This window comes from Scyliorhinus torazame, chromosome 16 (assembly GCF_047496885.1).
Source record: "Scyliorhinus torazame isolate Kashiwa2021f chromosome 16, sScyTor2.1, whole genome shotgun sequence".
Classification (NCBI taxonomy): Eukaryota; Metazoa; Chordata; class Chondrichthyes; order Carcharhiniformes; family Scyliorhinidae; genus Scyliorhinus; species Scyliorhinus torazame.
The window spans coordinates 88,363,085-88,381,196 of NC_092722.1; the positions used below are offsets into that span (position 1 = coordinate 88,363,085).

The window sequence follows — 18,112 nt, forward strand, 5'->3', positions numbered from 1 at the left end:
ATCGCTGTCTCTGTTGGGTGGTCTGTGTCCTCTTCAAGTGTTTTGGGATTGCATACCAGCTCTTCTGCTGGACTCAAAATGAAAGGACATTGCACTTTCAACAGCGGTCTTCAGTTCCTTCGCAAGACTGAACCATCCTCAGTAAGAACCAGAAACAAATGTGGGTCTGCCTGTTGCAGTACCTTTGCCAGCCATCACCATCCGTTTCCATTGGCATCCTCCAGTCTGACCGTATCACTTAGATGCAGTGGCTGGAGCTTCTTTGTAGATCTATCGTATAACCCTTTCTCCTCCTTTTCTGAAGAAGCAGTTTCCGCTCCAGTCCTCGATCCACAGGGTGAGTTGCAATGGAAGGCAGGGTCGTTCGCAGCTGTTTATTCATTAGCAGCTGTGCTGGTGACTGCCCATTGACATGTGGTGCCGACTGATAGCTTGGAATCGCCAAATAGATGTCTTCCTGGCTATCAATGGCTTTCTTTAGCAGCTGTTTTACAATGTGCACACCCTTTTCTGCCTTCTCGATTGACTGGGGATATAGAGGACTTGAGTGATGTGCCTAAAATCATAGTGACGGGCAAATTCAGCCCACTGATAATTTTTGAAACAGGGACCATTGTCAGACATGACAGTGCTTGGTATGCCACACTAAAATCTCTTTAGCATGTTGGATGGCACACCGAGCAGTCGTGTTCACCAGCTGTGCTACTTCTGGGTAATTGGAGAAGTAGTCACTAACTAAAAGGTATTCACTCCAATTGAAATGAAAAGATCCATGCCCACCTTCGGCCACGGACTTGTGGTGATTTCACTCATGTGTATCGGGCCTTTGCTTGCAGAGGAATTTCTGACACGTGTCACAGTGGTCGACCATGCCTGCAATGTCTTGGGTGATGCCTGGCCAATAAATTGTATCCCTGGCTCTGCACTTGCACTTCTCAATGCCCTTCATGGAGCTTGAGCATGAGTGGCCTCAAGGAATGCGGAATCACAATCCTGTGCTGTCGCAGTCAAAGGCCATTCACCTCACTCAATTCTGACTGCACATTGTAGTAACCCGAGCAGGAACCCTTAGAGAGCGATCCCTCTCGGAGACACTTGGCCATCCCTCTCGGAGACACTTGGCCATCCCTCTCGGAGACACGTGCCCATCCCTCTCGGAGACACTTGACCATCCCTCTCGGAGACACTTGGCCATCCCTCTCGGAGACACTTGCCCATCCCTCTCGGAGACACTTGCCCATCCCTCTCGGAGACACTTGACCATCTCTCTCGGAGACACTTGGCCATCCCTCTCGGAGACACTTGGCCATCCCTCTCGGAGACACTTGGCCATCCCTCTCGGAGACACTTGACCATCCCTCTCGGAGACACTTGGCCATCCCTCTCGGAGGCACTTGCCCATCCCTCTCGGAGACACTTGGCCATCCCTCTCGGAGACACTTGGCCATCCCTCTCGGAGACACTTGCCCATCCCTCTTCTCGGAGACACTTGGCCATCCCTCTCGGAGACACTTGCCCATCCCTCTCGGAGACACTTGCCCATCCCTCTCGGAGACACTTGACCATCCCTCTCGGAGACACTTGACCATCCCTCTCGGAGACACTTGTCCATCCCTCTCGGAGACACTTGGCCATCCCTCTCGGAGACACTTGGCCATCCCTCTCGGAGACACTTGGCCATCCCTCTCGGAGACACTTGGCCATCCCTCTCGGAGACACTTGGCCATCCCTCTCGGAGACACTTGGCCATCCCTCTCGGAGACACTTGGCCATCCCTCTCGGAGACACTTGGCCATCCCTCTCGGAGACACTTGGCCATCCCTCTCGGAGACACTTGACTACCTTTCGTAGGACTACGTTTCTGCCTTTATTAGGAGCGAATTCTTCGCGGAGACTGGAAGCGATGCAGCAACAAGATTGACATGTTGTTGTACACCCTCATCCTCCAAGTGTTCCTCTTTGATGGCCGTGGCTCGAGACAGTGTGTCAGCGACGGCAAGTATTTGCCTGGTGTATAGATGAGGTCAAAATCGTAGCACTGGAGCTTCACCATGCTGCGTTGGATTCTCGGGGACATTTTGGACAAATTCTTCTGCACAATGGAAATAAGCGGCCTGTGGTCAGCTTCCAGCAGAAACGTTAGAAGACCATACACATAATCATGGAATTGTTCCAAAACCGCGACTAACCCATACATGCGCTCTGTCTCGGACATCGCTCGGGAGGCGTAAGCCACCGGCAGGCGGCTGTCGCCTGCACCCTGCTGCAGCAAAACCGCTCCTAGGCCATCTGGGGATGCATCGGGCTAAATGTTTGTCTTTCCCGCCGGGTCAAAGAACGCTAGGACTGGCACTGTCGTGAGCGAGATACACAACGCTTGCCACTCCCGTTCAAGTTTGGGAGACTACTGAAACAAAATGTCCTTTTTTACCGAGTCTCGTAGTTGGGAGGTTTTGGAGGTCAGGTTGGGAATACACTTGCCCACAAAGTTGATCATCCCGAGTATGCATAAGATGCCTTTTTTGTCTGTGGGACGTGGCATCGTCAGAATGGCTTTGATCTTTTCGTTATCCGGCTGCACACCTTTTGCCGAGAACCTGTCCCCTAAAAAGGTGATGATGGTATCAACCCCGATTTGACATTTTGTTTTATTGAGCTTGAGGCCATTTTTTTCTAATCCATTGTGGGATTCGAAGAAGCCTTTTGTCATACTCCTTGCGTGTGGAACCCCAGGTTATTGTCATGGGTGTGTCCCTTTAAGAAATGTTTTTGTCTTAAAACATGGCTTCAGTGATGTCATTCTGTGAGTTTTTACTTTCCCTTTGAGTTTGGACTGGTTTGAACTGCACAGGTTGAAAGAAGTGTCTCTCTATCTTCATTTTAAAAGCTGTTTTCAGACTACTTGATAACTTAAAATAGAGAATTGTTTTCTGGAAGGAATTCAGATCTGCTGTTTGAAAAGGGGAACTTATACCAGTGAGAATGCTGTCTGCTGGACCACACCTTTGAATAGGGGCTTCTGGTTTTACTTAGATTTTGTTATTGAATTGGAACAGTTAAGGGGGAATTCATTAAGAGTTATACATAGATCACTGTAGCTGTGTGGGGTCTTTATGTTTGTAGTTGATAAAATTCTTGCTGTGTGTTTATACACATGTTAACTAAATTCGTAGAATAAAGCTTGTTTTTTGATTAAAAGCACCTAAGAACTCAGTTGAATAACACCTGAAAGGCAGACCCTTGTGCTCATCGTAACCAAAATAAATAAACAGTTGTAGGTCAGGTGGACTCCATGATATACTTTGGAGTTTTCTAAACCCTGGCCCATAACATTATGATATCATCGACATAAAGGCGGATGCCTGCTAACCCTTCCACTACCTGCTCCATGGCAGAGGCTGAAATTCTGCCGACTGGCATCCTCAGGAAGCAGCAGCGTCCGAAGGGTGTGTGAAATGTACACAGCTTTGTGTTCGCTTGTCCAGCTTGAGCTGCCAGAGCTTTGTGACGTGTCCAACTTGCTGAAACACGTCGCTCCAGCCATCATAGAATCATAGACTTTACAGTGCAGAAGGAGGCCATTTGGGCCATCGAGTCTGCACCAGCCCTAGGAAAGAGCACCCTCCACCCTATCCCCGTAACCCAGTAACTCCACCTAACCTTGTTTTTTTGGACACTAAGGGCAATTTATCATGGCCAATCCACCTAACCTGCACATCTTTGGACTGTGGGAGGAAACTGGAGCACCCGGAGGAAACCCACGCAGACACGGGGGGGCTGTGCAGACTCCACACAGACAGTGACCCAAGCCGGAATCGAACCTGGGACCCTGGAGCTGTGAAGCAACAGTGCTAACCACTGTGCTACTGTGCCGCCCATTTGCACGCTATTTTTTCCCCTCTTCAGAACTGGGTAGTGCTCCCTCTTCATGTTAAGGTTGAGGTCTTTGGGATCCATGCATATCCTCAGGTCACCGTTCCTCTTTTTAACACACACCATAGAGTTAACCCAGTCGGTAGGTTCCTCGAGGCGCCTGATGACTCTTAGAGTTGTCATTCTGTCTAACTCGGCCTTCAGTTTGTCCTTCAGCGGAGCAGGTACACGTCTCGGTTCGTGTGCAACTGGCTTCGCATTCTCCTTCAGCTGGATGCGGAACGTAAAAGGCAGAATGCCAAATCCTGGAAATATCTCCAGAAAGTCCTTTGTGATGAATTTTCTACGGATGCATGTTGGCGGGGTGCCTTGCTGGCTGCAGTGTACACCCGCTTAATGAGCCCAAGCTCTTCACACCCTTCGACTCCTCTTGAGCAATTGGCGCTCTGATTCCACTGTGGAGAATGTGATCATCCACGTTCTGTTGTTGACAGTTACTGCGCTCTCACATACTCCTCATGTTGTGATTTGATGACCATTTTAGTCCTTCAGTAGCACTGTTCTGCGGACCACTTTCGGTTTGATTTTTAGTCGTTTCATGTTGACAAAGTAATCAAATTGGCCCTTGCTCCCGTGTTGAGCTTACATTTGATTAGCGTGCCATTTACCATCAATGGAATCATCCATCTATCCTCTAGGATCTTCGCATCCGCATCACTGTGGCTGCAAATGGTGAGAAAAAATTTGCCACCCTGGCTGGTCGGACTATTCGTGTCTCCCATTGAGATCATGTTCACAACAGACAGGTCGTTGATGCATGTCTCATAATCCACACTGATTGGTCTTGCTTGGTCAACTGTTGGACGTGAGGGACATCGCCTGTCGAAATGACTCATTCTGTCACAGTTTTTCAAGTGCGGGACATCGCCGTGGCAAATGTCGAGTGCTGCATGGCTAGCACAAAATGGCAGATCCGGTCGGCCGCTCAAAATGGCCACCCGCATTGAGACCACGTTTCTTTCTTGACTGCCTCACAGTGCTTATGGCGCAGGCGTCTTCTTCGAGATTGGCGCCAAAATATTTCAGGTTGAGCGTACTAATCAGTTCGCTCACTTGCATGGCAGATTGTGATAGCATTTTCTATTCAGGTCGCAATAACCTCTCAAGTACTTTGTCATTCAATACGCCGAACATTATCTGGTCACGGATCATCGACGGATTTAACGTACTAAAATTGCACGACTGCGTCTTCAACCGCAAGTTGGTTACAAAAGAATCAACAGATTTGCCTGCTTTTTGGGTACTCGTACAAAATATATAACGTTCAAATGATTCATTTTTCTTCAGAGAACAATGCCGATCAAAGCGCTGTAGTACTGCATCAAAGCTTTTGCTTTCGTCTTCACTGTCGAAGGCAAAGGTATTGTATATTTCGAGGTCCTTGAGGACCTGCTGCCATGAGCAGCAAAGCATTACGCCTCTCGTCAGCTGAGCCTGCAGGACAAGGGCTGCAACATAGAGTCTAAATTGCTGCTTGAACACACGCCAATTTTCATCGACGTTACCCGAGACTTGAAGCTGGTGAGATGCCTTCAAACCTTCCATAGAACATACAGTGCAGAAGGAGGCCATTCAGCCCATCGAGTCTGCACCGACCCACTTAAACCCTCACTTCCACCCTATCCCCGTAACCCAATAGCCCCTCCTAACCTTTTTCGGTCACGAAGGGCAATTTATCATGGCCAATCCACCTAACCTACACGTCTTTGGACTGTGGGAGGAAACCGGAGCACCCGAAGGAAACTCACGCAGACACGGGGAGAACGTGCAGACTCCACACAGACAGTGACCCAGCGAGGAATCAAACCTGGGACCCTGGCGCTGTGAAGACACAGTGCTAGCCACTTCTGCTACCGTGCTGCCCTAAATCTCTAACTTCACAGTCTTTTGTTGTGTTGAGTTGCAGATGGCCGAAGTGCACCAGGTCGGCGGAAGAATCTTCTCTTTTCGTTCTTCAGCCTATTTCACGCCGTCTTTTCCATTGTTATCTTTAAGTCTTCTGCACTCCTGATACCATGTTGTGTTCTGTGATATAACCATTATAATGATCTCCACAGAACATCTAGCTGTTTAACTGGAAAGATGATTTATTAACAAACACATGGAAAGATAACTAATGAACTACAACATAGACGATGGCTACCAGATGAATTCAGTGAATTCTCCTGAAGCTACTCTAAGTGCAACTATCTTTTTGTACAACTTACTACCAACTGCTGGGTGTCTCAAGTCACGTGATAGATGTCTAATGCCACCTGCTGGTCGGAGGTCGTACCGATAACTATGTGCACTGACAGACAACTACATACATTGATGTGTACATGCATATCACCACATGAACTACCTACCTTCTCCATCTCTCTCATTTCTAAACCTGACATTGTCTCCCTCACACTCTCTCCGTTTCTAGATTCCGAAAAATTCACCCTCCCACTCTGACTCTCTCCCTTTCTCTATGTCTCTATTTCTCTTTCTCTGTCTCCCTCTCTCGCTCGCTCTCTCACTCTCTCTCTTTCTCTGTCTTTCTCACTCACTGTCTGGCCTTCTATGACTCTCTCTCTCGCTGTGTCTCAGCGTGTTGTTCATCCTGGAGTAACACGGGTTGCACACGATGCAATTAACTGATCAAGTGTACATCAAACATAGGCGTTGGTTCAGTATGAGATTTATTGAACTCTAGTAACAAAACACACAGCTGCCTGTGGGTTGACTCTCAACTACCCTAAGTAAACTAAAGTGAACTATCTAGACCAGGCTAGCTCTGATCCAGGAGGTGTTGAATGATTTGTACACCCTGACTATCACTACAGCAATCACCAGTGGAAAGAGGCAGAGTGCTGATGCCTCGTGTGTTTTATAGTTGGAAGCCCCCCCTCTGGTGTCCTGTCTTGTGATTGGTCGTGTTCTGTTCTGTATATTGATTGGCTCACCTGGGTGTCTGTCACTGCCTGCTTTTACCTCATGATGTGCATGGGTGCATATTATGACATCCCCCTTTTTAAAAAAAAAATTTGTCGGATGCTTAGAGCAGAAACGACATATTTACAGAAGTAGCTATTTACAGTAATTGGTGAGTGAACGGATATAGAACATAGAACATAGAACATTACAGCGCAGTACAGGCCCTTCGGCACTCGATGTTGCGCCGACCTGTGAAACCACTCTAAAGCCCATCTACACTATTCCCTTATTGTCCATATGTCTATCCAATGACCATTTGAATGTCCTTAGTGTTGGCGAGTCCATTACTGTTGCAGGCAGGGCATTCCACACCCTTACTACTCTCTGAGTAAAGAACCTATCTCTGACATCTGTCTTATATCTCTCGCCCCTCAATTTAAAGCTATGTCCCCTCGTGCTAGACATCACCATCCGAGGAAAAAGGCTCTCACTGTCCACCCTATCCAATCCTCTGGTCATCTTGTATGCCTCAATTAAGTCACCTCTTAACCTTCTTCTCTCTAACGAAAACAGCCTCACGTCCCTCAGCCTTTCCTCATAAGATCTTCCCTCCATACCAGGCAACATTCTGGTAAATCTCCTCTGCACCCTTTCCAATGCTTCCACATCCTTCCTATAATGCGGCGACCAGAATTGCATGCAATACTCTAAATGCGGCCGCACCAGAGTGTTGAAAAGAACATAGAACATAGAAAATACAGCACAGAACAGGCCCTTCGGCCCACGATGTTGTGCTGAACCTTTGTCCTAGATTAATCATAGATTATCATTGAATTTACAGTGCAGAAGGAGGCTATTTGGCCCATTGAGTCTGCACCGGCTCCTGGAAAGAGCACCCTACCCAAACTCAACACCTCCACCCAACACCAAGGGCAATTTTGGACACTAAGGGCAATTTATCATGGCCAATCCACCTAACCTGTACATCTTTGGACTGTGGGAGGAAACCGGAGCACCCGGAGGAAACCCACGCAGACACGGGGAGGATGTGCAGACTCCGCACAGAGAGTGACCCAAGCCGGAATCGAACCTGGGACCTTGGAGCTGTGAAGCAATTGTGCTATCCACAATGCTACCGTGCTGCCCTTAAGAACAAATGAATCTACACTATATCATTTTACCGTAATCCATGTACCTATCCAATGGCTGCTTGAAGGTCCCTAATGTTTCCGACTCAACTACTTCCACAGGCAGTGCATTCCATGCCCCCACTACTCTCTGGGTAAAGAACCTACCTCTGATATCCCTCCTATATCTTCCACCTTTCACCTTAAATTTATGTCCCCTTGTAATGGTTTGTTCCACCCGGGGAAAAAGTCTCTGACTGTCTACTCTATCTATTCCCCTGATCATCTTATAAACCTCTATCAAGTCGCCCCTCATCCTTCTCCGTTCTAATGAGAAAAGGCCTAGCACCCTCAACCTTTCCTCATAAGACCTACTCTCCATTCCAGGCAACATCCTGGTAAATCTCCTTTGCACCTTTTCCAAAGCTTCCACATCCTTCCTAAAATGAGGCGACCAGAACTGTACACAGTACTCCAAATGTGGCCTTACCAAAGTTTTGTACAGCTGCATCATCACCTCACGGCTCTTAAATTCAATCCCTCTGTTAATGAACGCGAGCACACCATAGGCCTTCTTCACAGCTCTATCCACTTGAGTGGCAGCTTTCAAAGATGTATGAACATAGACCCCAAGATCTCTCTGCTCCTCCACATTGCCAAGAACTCTATCGTTAACCCTGTATTCCGCATTAATATTTGTCCTTCCAAAATGGACAACCTCACACTTTTCAGGGTTAAACTCCATCTGCCACTTCTCAGCCCAGCTCTGCATCCTATCTATGTCTCTTTGCAGCTGACAACAGCCCTCCTTACTATCCACAACCCCACCAATCTTCGTATCGTCTGCAAATTTACTGACCCACCCTTCAACTCCCTCATCCAAGTCATTAATGAAAATCACAAACAGCAGAGGACCCAGAACTGATCGCTGCGTACCGCCACTGGTAACTGGGATCCAGGCTGAATATTTGCCATCCACCACCATGCTCTGACTTCTATCGGTTAGCCAGTTCGTTATCCAACTGGCCAAATTTCTCACTGTCCCATGCCTTCTTACTTTCTACAGAAGCCTACCATGGGGAACCTTATCAAATGCCTTACTAAAATCCATGTACACTACATCCACTGCTTTACCTTCATCCACATGCTTGGTCACCTCCTCAAAGAATTCAATAAGACTCGTAAGGCAAGACCTACCCCTCACAAATCCGTGCTGACTATCCCGAATCAAGCAGTGTCTTTCCAGATGCTCAGAAATCCTATCCTTCAGTACCCTTTCCATTACTTTGCCTACCACCAAAGTAAGACTAACTGGGCTGTAATTCCCAGGGTTATCCCTATTCCCTTTTTTGAACAGGGGCACGACATTTGCCACTCTCCAATCCCCTGGTACCACCCCTGTTGACAGTGAGGACGAAAAGATCATTGCCAACGGCTCTGCAATTTCATCTCTTGCTTCCCATAGAATCCTTGGATATGTCCCGTCAGGCCCGGGGGACTTGTCTATCCTCAGGTTTTTCAAAATGCCCAACACATCTTTCTCCCTAACAAGTATTTCCTTGAGCTTACCAGTCTGTTTCACACTGTCCTCTCCAACAATATCGCCCTCTCATTTGTAAATACAGAAGAAAAGTACTCGTTCAAGACCTCTCCTATCTCTTCAGACTCAATACACAATCTCCCGCTACTGTCCTTGATCGGACCTACCCTCGCTCTAGTCATTCTCATATTTCTCACATATGTGTAAAAGGCCTTGGGGTTTTCCTTGATCCTACCTGCCAAAGATTGTTCATGCCCTCTCTTAGCTCTCCTAATCCCTTTCTTCAGTTCCCTCCTGGCTATCTTGTATCCCTCCAGCACCCTGTCTGAACCTTGTTTCCTCAGCCTTACATAAGTCTCCTTTTTCCTCTTAACAAGACATTCAACCTCTCTTGTCAACCATGGTTCCCTCACTCGACCATCTCTTCCCTGCCTGACAGGGACATACATATCAAGGACACGTCGTACCTGGTCCTTGAACAAGTTCCACATTTCACTTGTGTCCTTTCCTGACAGCCTATGTTCCCAACTTATGCACTTCAGTTCTTGTCTGACAACATCGTATTTACCCTTCCCCCAATTGTAAACCTTGCACTGTTGCACGCACCTATCTCTCTCCATTACTAAAGTGAAAGTCACAGAATTGTGGTCACTATCTCCAAAATGCTCCCCCACTAATAAATCTATCACTTGCCCTGGTTCCAATATTGCCCCTCCTCTGGTCGGACAATCTACATACTGTGTTAGAAAAGCTTCCTGGACACACTGCACAAACACCACCCCATCCAAGCTATTTGATCTAAAGAGTTTCCACTCAATATTTGGGAAGTTAAAGTCACCCATGACTACTACCCTGTGACTTCTGCACCTTTCCAAAATCTGTTTCCCAACCTGTTCCTCCACATCTCTGCTACTATTGGGGCCTATAGAAAACTCCTGACAAGGTGACTGCTCCTTTCCTATTTCTGACTTCAACCCATACTACCTCAGGAGGGTGATACTCCTCGAACTGCCTTTCTGCAGCTGTTATACTATCTCTAATTAACAATGCCACCCCCCCCCCCACCTCTTTTATCACCCTCCCTAATCTTATTGAAACATCTATAACCAGGACCTCCAACAACCATTTCTGCCCCTCTCCTATCCAAGTTTCCGTGATGGCCACCACATCGTAGTCCCAAGTACCGATCCATGCCTTAAGTTCACCCACCTTATTCCTGATGCTTCTTGCATTGAAGTATACACACTTCAACCCATCTCCGTGCCTGCAAGCATTCTCCTTTGTCAGTGTTCCTTCCCCACTGCCTCATTACACGCTTTGGCGTCCTGAATATCGACTACCTTAGTTGCTGGACTACAAATCCGGTTCCCATTCCCCTGCCACCAAGCTGCAACATGACCTCATGGCTCCGAAACTCAATCCCTCTACCAATAAAAGCTAACACACCCTACGCCTTCTTAACAACCCTCTCAACCTGAGTGGCAACTTTCAGGGATCTATGTACATGGACACCGAGATCTCTCTGCTCATCCACACTGCCAAGAATCTTACCATTAGCCCAGTACTCTGTCTTCCTGTTATTCCTTCCAAAATTAATCACCTCACACTTTTCTGCATTAAACTCCATTTGCCACCTCTCAGCCCAGCGCTGCAGCTTATCTATGTCCCTCTGTGACTTGTAACATCCTTCCGCACTGTCCACAACTCCACCGACTTTAGTGTCATCTGCAAATTTACTCACCCATCCTTCTACGCCCTCCTCCAGGTCATTTATAAAAATGACAAACAGCAGTGGCCCCAAAACAGATCCTTGTGGTACACCACTTGTAACTGGACTCCAGTCTGAACATTTCCCATCAACCACCACCCTTTGCTTTCTTCCAGCTAGCCAATTTCTGATCTAAACTGCTAAATCACCCTGAATCCCATGCCTCCGTATTTTCTGCAGTAGCCTACCATGGGGAACCTTATCAAACGCTTTACTGAAATCCATATACACCACATCAACTGCTTTACCCTCATCCACCTGTTTGGTCACCTTATTAAAGAACTCTATAAGGTTTGTGAGGCACGACCTACCCTTCACAAAACCGTGTTGACTATCTCTAATCAAATTATTCCTTTCCAGATGATTATACATCCTAGCTCTTATAAACCTTTCCAAGATTTTTCCCACAACAGAAGTAAGGATCACTGGTCTATAGTTACCGGGGTTGTCTCTACTCCCCTTCTTGAACAAGGGGACAACATTTGCTATCCTCCAGTCTTCTGGCACTATTCCTGTAGACAAAGATGACTTAAAGATCAAGGCCAAAGGCTCAGCAATCTCCTCCCTAGCTTCCCAGAGAATCCTAGGATAAATCCCATCCGGCCCAGGTGACTTTTCACACTTTCCAGAATTGCTAACACCTCCTCCTTATGAACCTCAAGCCCTTCTAGTCTAGTAGCCTGAATCTCAGTATTCTCCTCTACAACATTGTCTTTTTCCTGTGTGAATACTGACGAAAAATATTCATTTAGCACCTCTCCTATCTCCTCGGACTCCAAGCACAACTTCCCACTACTGTCCTTGACTGGCCCTACTCTTACCCTGGTCATTCTTTTATTCCTGACATATCTATAGAAAGCTTTAGGGTTATCCTTGATCCTACCTGCCAAAGACTTCTCATGTCCCCTACTGGCTCTTCTTAGCTTTCTCTTTAGGTCCTTCCTAGCTAACTTGTAACTCTCGAGCGCCCTAACTGAACCTTCATGTCTCATCTTTACATAAGTCTCCTTCTTCCTCTTGACAAGTGTTTCGACTGCTTTAGTAAACCACGGTTCCTTTGCTCGACCACTTCCTCCATGCCTGACAGGTACATACTTATCAAGGACACGCAGTAGCTGTTCCTTGGACAAGCTCCACATTTACATTGTGCCCATCCCCTGCAGTTTTCCTCTCCATCCGATGTATCCTAAGTCTTGCCTCATCGCATCATAATTGCCTTTCCCCCAGATATAACTCTTGCCCTGCGGTATATACCTATCCCTTTCCATCACTAAAGTAAACGTAATCGAATTGTGGTCACTATCACCAAAGTGCTCACTACTTCCAAATCTAACACCTGTCCTGGTTCATTACCCAGTACCAAATCCAATATGGCCTCGCCTCTCGTTGGCTTATCTACATACTGTGTGAGGAAACCCTCCTGCACACATTGGACAAAAACGGACCCATCTAATGTACTCGAACTATAGCGTTTCCAGTCAATATGTACATGTAAGATGTCTAGCGTGCAGAAACATAACAGTATATATACAAAGGAACTATTTATAAGTCCAGTCGTTGAGGCTGTCGTCGGATTCTTGTGGACCGCCTGAGAGGTGGAGGCGGAGATGATGGTGTCTTGACCGGTTGGCACGTAGCCAGATTGGTGGCCTCGTGGAGCAAGGTGTCCTGATCGGGCAGAATAACACCTGGGAACGTGAGATCCGGTGGTGGGCAGGCAAGTTTGCGTAGTGCCCTTCTGTTGCTCCTGATGGTGGATCCATCAGCCATGCGAACCACAAACGACCTGGGAGCAGCCTGTGGAACAACAACAGCTGTAGCTGACCAGCCTCCACCAGGCAACTGGATGCGAACAGCGTCCTTCGGAGAGAGCACCGGCAGATCCAAAGTGTGAGCATCATATGTGATCTTTTGCCGGGTTCTGATCTGCTGCATCTTTTGCAGCACTGGAAGGTGATCCAGGTCAGGTACATGAATGGCCGGATCAGTCGTCCGCAGGTTATGATTCATTAGGAGCTGTGCCGGAGACAGACCGTTGGACAGAGGGGTTGCCCTGTACACCACAAGAGCGAGATTGAAGTCCGAAGCTGAGTCCGCAGCCTTACAGAGCACCTTACAGGGCGAGATGATGGCACGGGATAGGGCATCTGCGATGATTAGCTCCTTTCCAGGCATGTAAACCAGTTCAAAATCATACCTGCGGAGGCGAAGAAGAATGCGCTGGAGCCTGGGTGTCATGTCATTTAAGTCCTTGTGTATAATGTGCACCAGGGGTCTGTGGTCCGTCTCTACGGTAAAGGTCGGGAGACCATACACATAATCGTGGAATTTCATGATGCCAGTGAGCAGGCCCAGGCATTCTTTCTTGATTTGAGCATAGCGTTGCTCCGTGGGTGTCATGGCCCTGGACGCGTAGGCCACTGGAGCCCAGGACGAGATGTCGCCCTTCTGCAGGTGCACCGCCCCAATGCTGTCCTGGCTGGCGTCTGTAGAGATCTTGGTCTCCTTTGCTGGGTCAAAGAAGGCTAGAACAGGAGCGGTGGTTAGCTTCGCTTTTAACTCATGCCACTCTTCTTGATGTGCGGGCAGCCACTGGAGAGTGGTGGACTTTTTCACACGGTGTCTGACTGAGGGCCGTGGTGTGTGATGAGAGATTGGGAATGTACTTCCCCAGATAATTTACCATCCCCAGGAAGCGGAGCTTCCTGCCAGACTCGCCCAGTTGTATCTGCCAGAAGCCCCGCGATGCATCCAGCTTTGTAAAGAATTTGGCATCCGCCATCTCGCTCCTCCCGCTTCAGGATCGGGTAGTGTTCACTCGTAATGTTGCGGTTCAGATCCTTGGGATCGATGCAAATGCGCAGTTCTCCAGAGGGCTTCTTGACACAGACCATCGAGCTGACCCAGTCAGTTGGTTCCATCACCTTGGATACTTGGATATTATTCCTTGATCTTGGAGCTCCTGCAGCTGCGCCTTTAGACGGTCCTTCAGGGCGCCGGCACCTGGCGTGGTGCATGGGTGACAGGCGTGGCATCAGACCTGCGAAGAATTTTATAGCGGTAGGGCAACGTACCCATCCCACTGAACACATCCGGGTATTGCAATAGGAGCTCCTCAATTGCGGCCTGAAGAGTGCTGTTGGCAGAGGACATGCCATATACACACTGGGCGAGATGGAGTAGCTCGCATGCATGGGCACCAAGCAGAGAAGCTTTGCCGGGCTTGACGATCTCAAACCGCAAAGTTGGATACTTGCAGGTGGCAGGACCCTAGCGCCGTGATGGCATTCCCATTGTAGTCGAGCAACTGGCAGGCTGGCGGAAGAATGGTCGGCTGGCTCCGGATATGAGCCAGATCTGCTTTGGATATTGGGTTGGCTGAAGCACCGGGGTCCAGTTTGGACCGGATGTTACAATCGTTGACCTGCACAGTGGCACGCCACCCGTCCGCACAATCCACATTGAGGATGGGTGTGTGTGTTGCTGAATGCGAGGCGGCCTTGTCATGCATGGTGATGATGCCCACTTGATCTGGGGACTCCGGGAAGTCGTCCTCTGGATCGGTGATGGGATCTGGTTCCAAGTACAGCAGCCCTTGCTGCACACTTCGAACGGGTCTGCGTTGGAACTGGGATCGCTGGCCCCCTGTCGGAGGTGCAGACCTGCACAAAGCCGCATAATGGACAAGTTTCCTGCAGTTGAGACATCGCCTGCCTCTCGCAGGGCATTGCCTCTTTAAATGGGCGGTGCCGCAGTTGGGGCACATCATCACGTTGATGTTGTGACGCTCAGCGCGTTGTCGCACATGCGCAGTGCGGTCAGCCGCCGCTCGCACCTACGCAGTGTAGTCTTTGGCCGCTTCGTTCTCCCGACCGTGGTGCGCATGCGTGGGACCCCTGGAAAAGCACACAAAATGTCCGCCTTCATCGATGCTCAGGCGCCACATTCGGGCGATGGCCTGTACACCCTCAGCCTCGTGGGAGGCAAGTTGGTCCTGCTCTACCGACTTAAGGCGGGAATAGCGACTTTTCGCCTGTTCGTGGACTTTGCACGTCTCGATGGCCACTGGCAGGATCATATCTTTTATTTTTAGGAGCTGCTCCCGCAGGGCGTCGGAGTGGACGCCAAACACGATCTGATCCCTGATGAGGGAGTCAGCGCTGTCTCCGTAGTTGCAGGATTGCGCTAGAATGCGAAGATGAGTGAGAAAAGACTGGAAAGGCTCATCCTTACCCTGAAGGCGCTGCTGGAATACGTAACGCTCGAAGCTTTCGTTTGTCTCGACCTCACAGTGACTGTCGAATTTGGCTAAGATGGTCTGGAACTTGGTCTTGTCCTCACCGTCGGCAAACGTGAGCGAATTGAAGATTCGGATGGCCTGGTCCCCCGCAGTAGACAGCAGCAGCGCGATTTTACGAGCATCGGAGGCACTTTCGAGGCACGAGGCCTCAAGGTATAGACTGAATTTCTGCTTGAAGACCCACCAGTTGACGCCAAGGTTCCCGGAGATCCGGAGCTGTGGAGGTGCCTGGATCTTTTGCATGCCGCTGGAAGGCAGTTGCTGGTCGTCAGTGAATTTTCGAAGGTAAATTACTTAGAGGCAGTAGCCACTCCTGGTATCATGTCGTATTCTTCACCCTGGGGTAACATGGACTGCACACGATGCAATTAACTGATCAAGTATACACCAAACGAAGGCGTTGGTTCAATATGAGATTTATTGAACTCTAGTAACGAAATACACAGCTGCCTGTGGGTTGACTCTCTACTACTCTAAGTAAGCTAAAGTTAACTATTTGACCAGGCTAGCCCTGATCCACGTGTAAAAGGTGTTGAATTATTTGTACACCCTGACTGTCACTGCAGCTATCTCCAGTGGAAAGAGGCAGAGTGCTGATCCCTCTTGTGTTTTATAGTTGGAAGCCCCCATCTGGTGTCCTGTCTTGTGATTGGTCGTGTTGTGTTCTGTATATTGAGTGGCTCACCTGGGTGTCTGTCACTGCCTGCTTTTACCTCATGATGTGCATGGGTGCATATTATGACATCTCGCTCTTTCTCCATCTTTTTCTCTCTGTCTCCCACTCTCCCTCACTCTCTGTGAGTCTCTCTCTCTTTCGCTGTCTCTCTCTCTCTCTCTCCTTGACTCTCTCTATGCCTCTCAATTTTGCTCTCTCTCTGTCTCTGTCTGTCTGCCTGTCTGTCTGTCTCTCCCTCTCTCTTCATGGTCCCTCCGTCACCTTCACAACTTTTTCCATCAGCTTGAAGTTGGTATCCACGGCGACAAGAGCAGAAGTAGCTGCCGAGAGAGTTGTGGCACAACTGATCGCAGAGGGGATCCTCCTCATCCTGCTCCGAGCATTCATCAACATCTGAAAGAGAGCAAACGGAGCAAATACTGAAACCAAACACTCCCAGGACAGGTACAGCACGAGGTTAGATAAAGAGTAAAGCTCCCTCTACACTGTCCCCATCAAACACTCCCAGGACAGATACAGCACGGGGTTAGATGCAGAGTAAAGCTCCCGCTACACTGTCCCCATCAAACACTCCCAGGACAGGTAAAGGACGGGGTTAGATACAGAGTAAAGCTCCCTCGACACTGTCCCCATCAAACACTCCCAGGGCAGGTACAGCGAGGTTAGATACACAGTAAAGCTCCCTCTACACTGTCCCCATCAAACACTCCCAGGACTGGACCAGCACGAGGTTAGATACAGAGTAAAGCTCCCTCTACATTGTCCACATCAAACACGCCCAGGACAGGTATAGCACGAGGTTAGATACAGAGTAAAGCTCCCCCGACACTGTCCACATCAAACACTCCCAGGACACCTACAGCACGGGGTTAGATACAGAGTAAAGCTCCCTCTACTCTGTCCCCATCAAACACTCCCAGGACAGGTACAATACGGGGTTAGGTACAGAGTCAAGCTCCCTCTACACTGCTCCCATCAAACACTCCCAGGATAGGTGCAACACGGGGTAGATACAGAGTAAAGCTCCCTCTATACTGTCCCCATCAAACTCTCCCAGGACAGGTACAGCACAGGGGTAGATACAGAGTAAAGCTCCCTCTACACTGTCCCCATCAAACACTCCCAGGACAGGTACAGCACGGGGTTAGATACAGAGTAAAGCTCCCTCTATACTGTCCCCATCAAACACTCCCAGGACAGGTACAGCACGGGGTTAGATACAGAGTAAAGCTCCCTCTACACTGTCCCCATCAAACACACCCAGGACAGGTACCGCACTGGGTTAGATACAGAGTAAAGCTCCCTCTATACTGTCCCCATCAAACACTCCCAGGACAGGTACAGCATGGGGTTAGATACAGAGTAAAGCTCCCTCTACACTGTCCCCATCAAACACTCCCAGGACAGGTACAGCATGGGGTTAGATACAGAGTAAAGCTCCCTCTACACTGTCCCCATCAAACACTCCCAGGACAGTTACAGCACAGAGTTTGATACAGAGTAAAGCTCCCTCTACACTGTCCCCATCAAACACTCCCAGGAGAGGTACAGCACATGGTTAGATACAGAGTAAAGCTCCCTCTACACAGTCCCCATCAAACACTCCCAGGGCAGGTACAGCACGGGGTTAGATACAGAGTAAAGCTCCCTCTACACTGTCCCCATCAAAAATCCCAGGACAGGTACAACACAGGGTTAGATACAGAGTAAAGCTCCCTCTACACTGTCCCCATCAAACACTCCCAGGATAGGTACAGCACGGGGTTAGATACAGAGTAAAGCTCCCTCTACACTGTCCCCATCAAACACTCCCAGGACAGGTACAGCACGGGGTTAGATACAGAGTAAAGCTCCCACTACACTGTCC

General features: G+C 48.8%; 1 protein-coding gene across 1 annotated transcript in view; it reads right to left on the reverse strand.

The window, feature by feature from the left end:
* The window catches only part of LOC140392933 (complement C1r-A subcomponent-like), a 270,575-nt gene that overhangs the window by 47,545 nt on the left and 204,918 nt on the right, over window positions 1-18,112 (reverse strand). Inside the window, exon 4 of the mRNA XM_072478713.1 lies at window positions 16,507-16,638. Within this exon, the coding sequence (XP_072334814.1) occupies window positions 16,507-16,638 (132 nt within the window). The remainder of the gene's footprint in view (window positions 1-16,506; window positions 16,639-18,112) is intronic.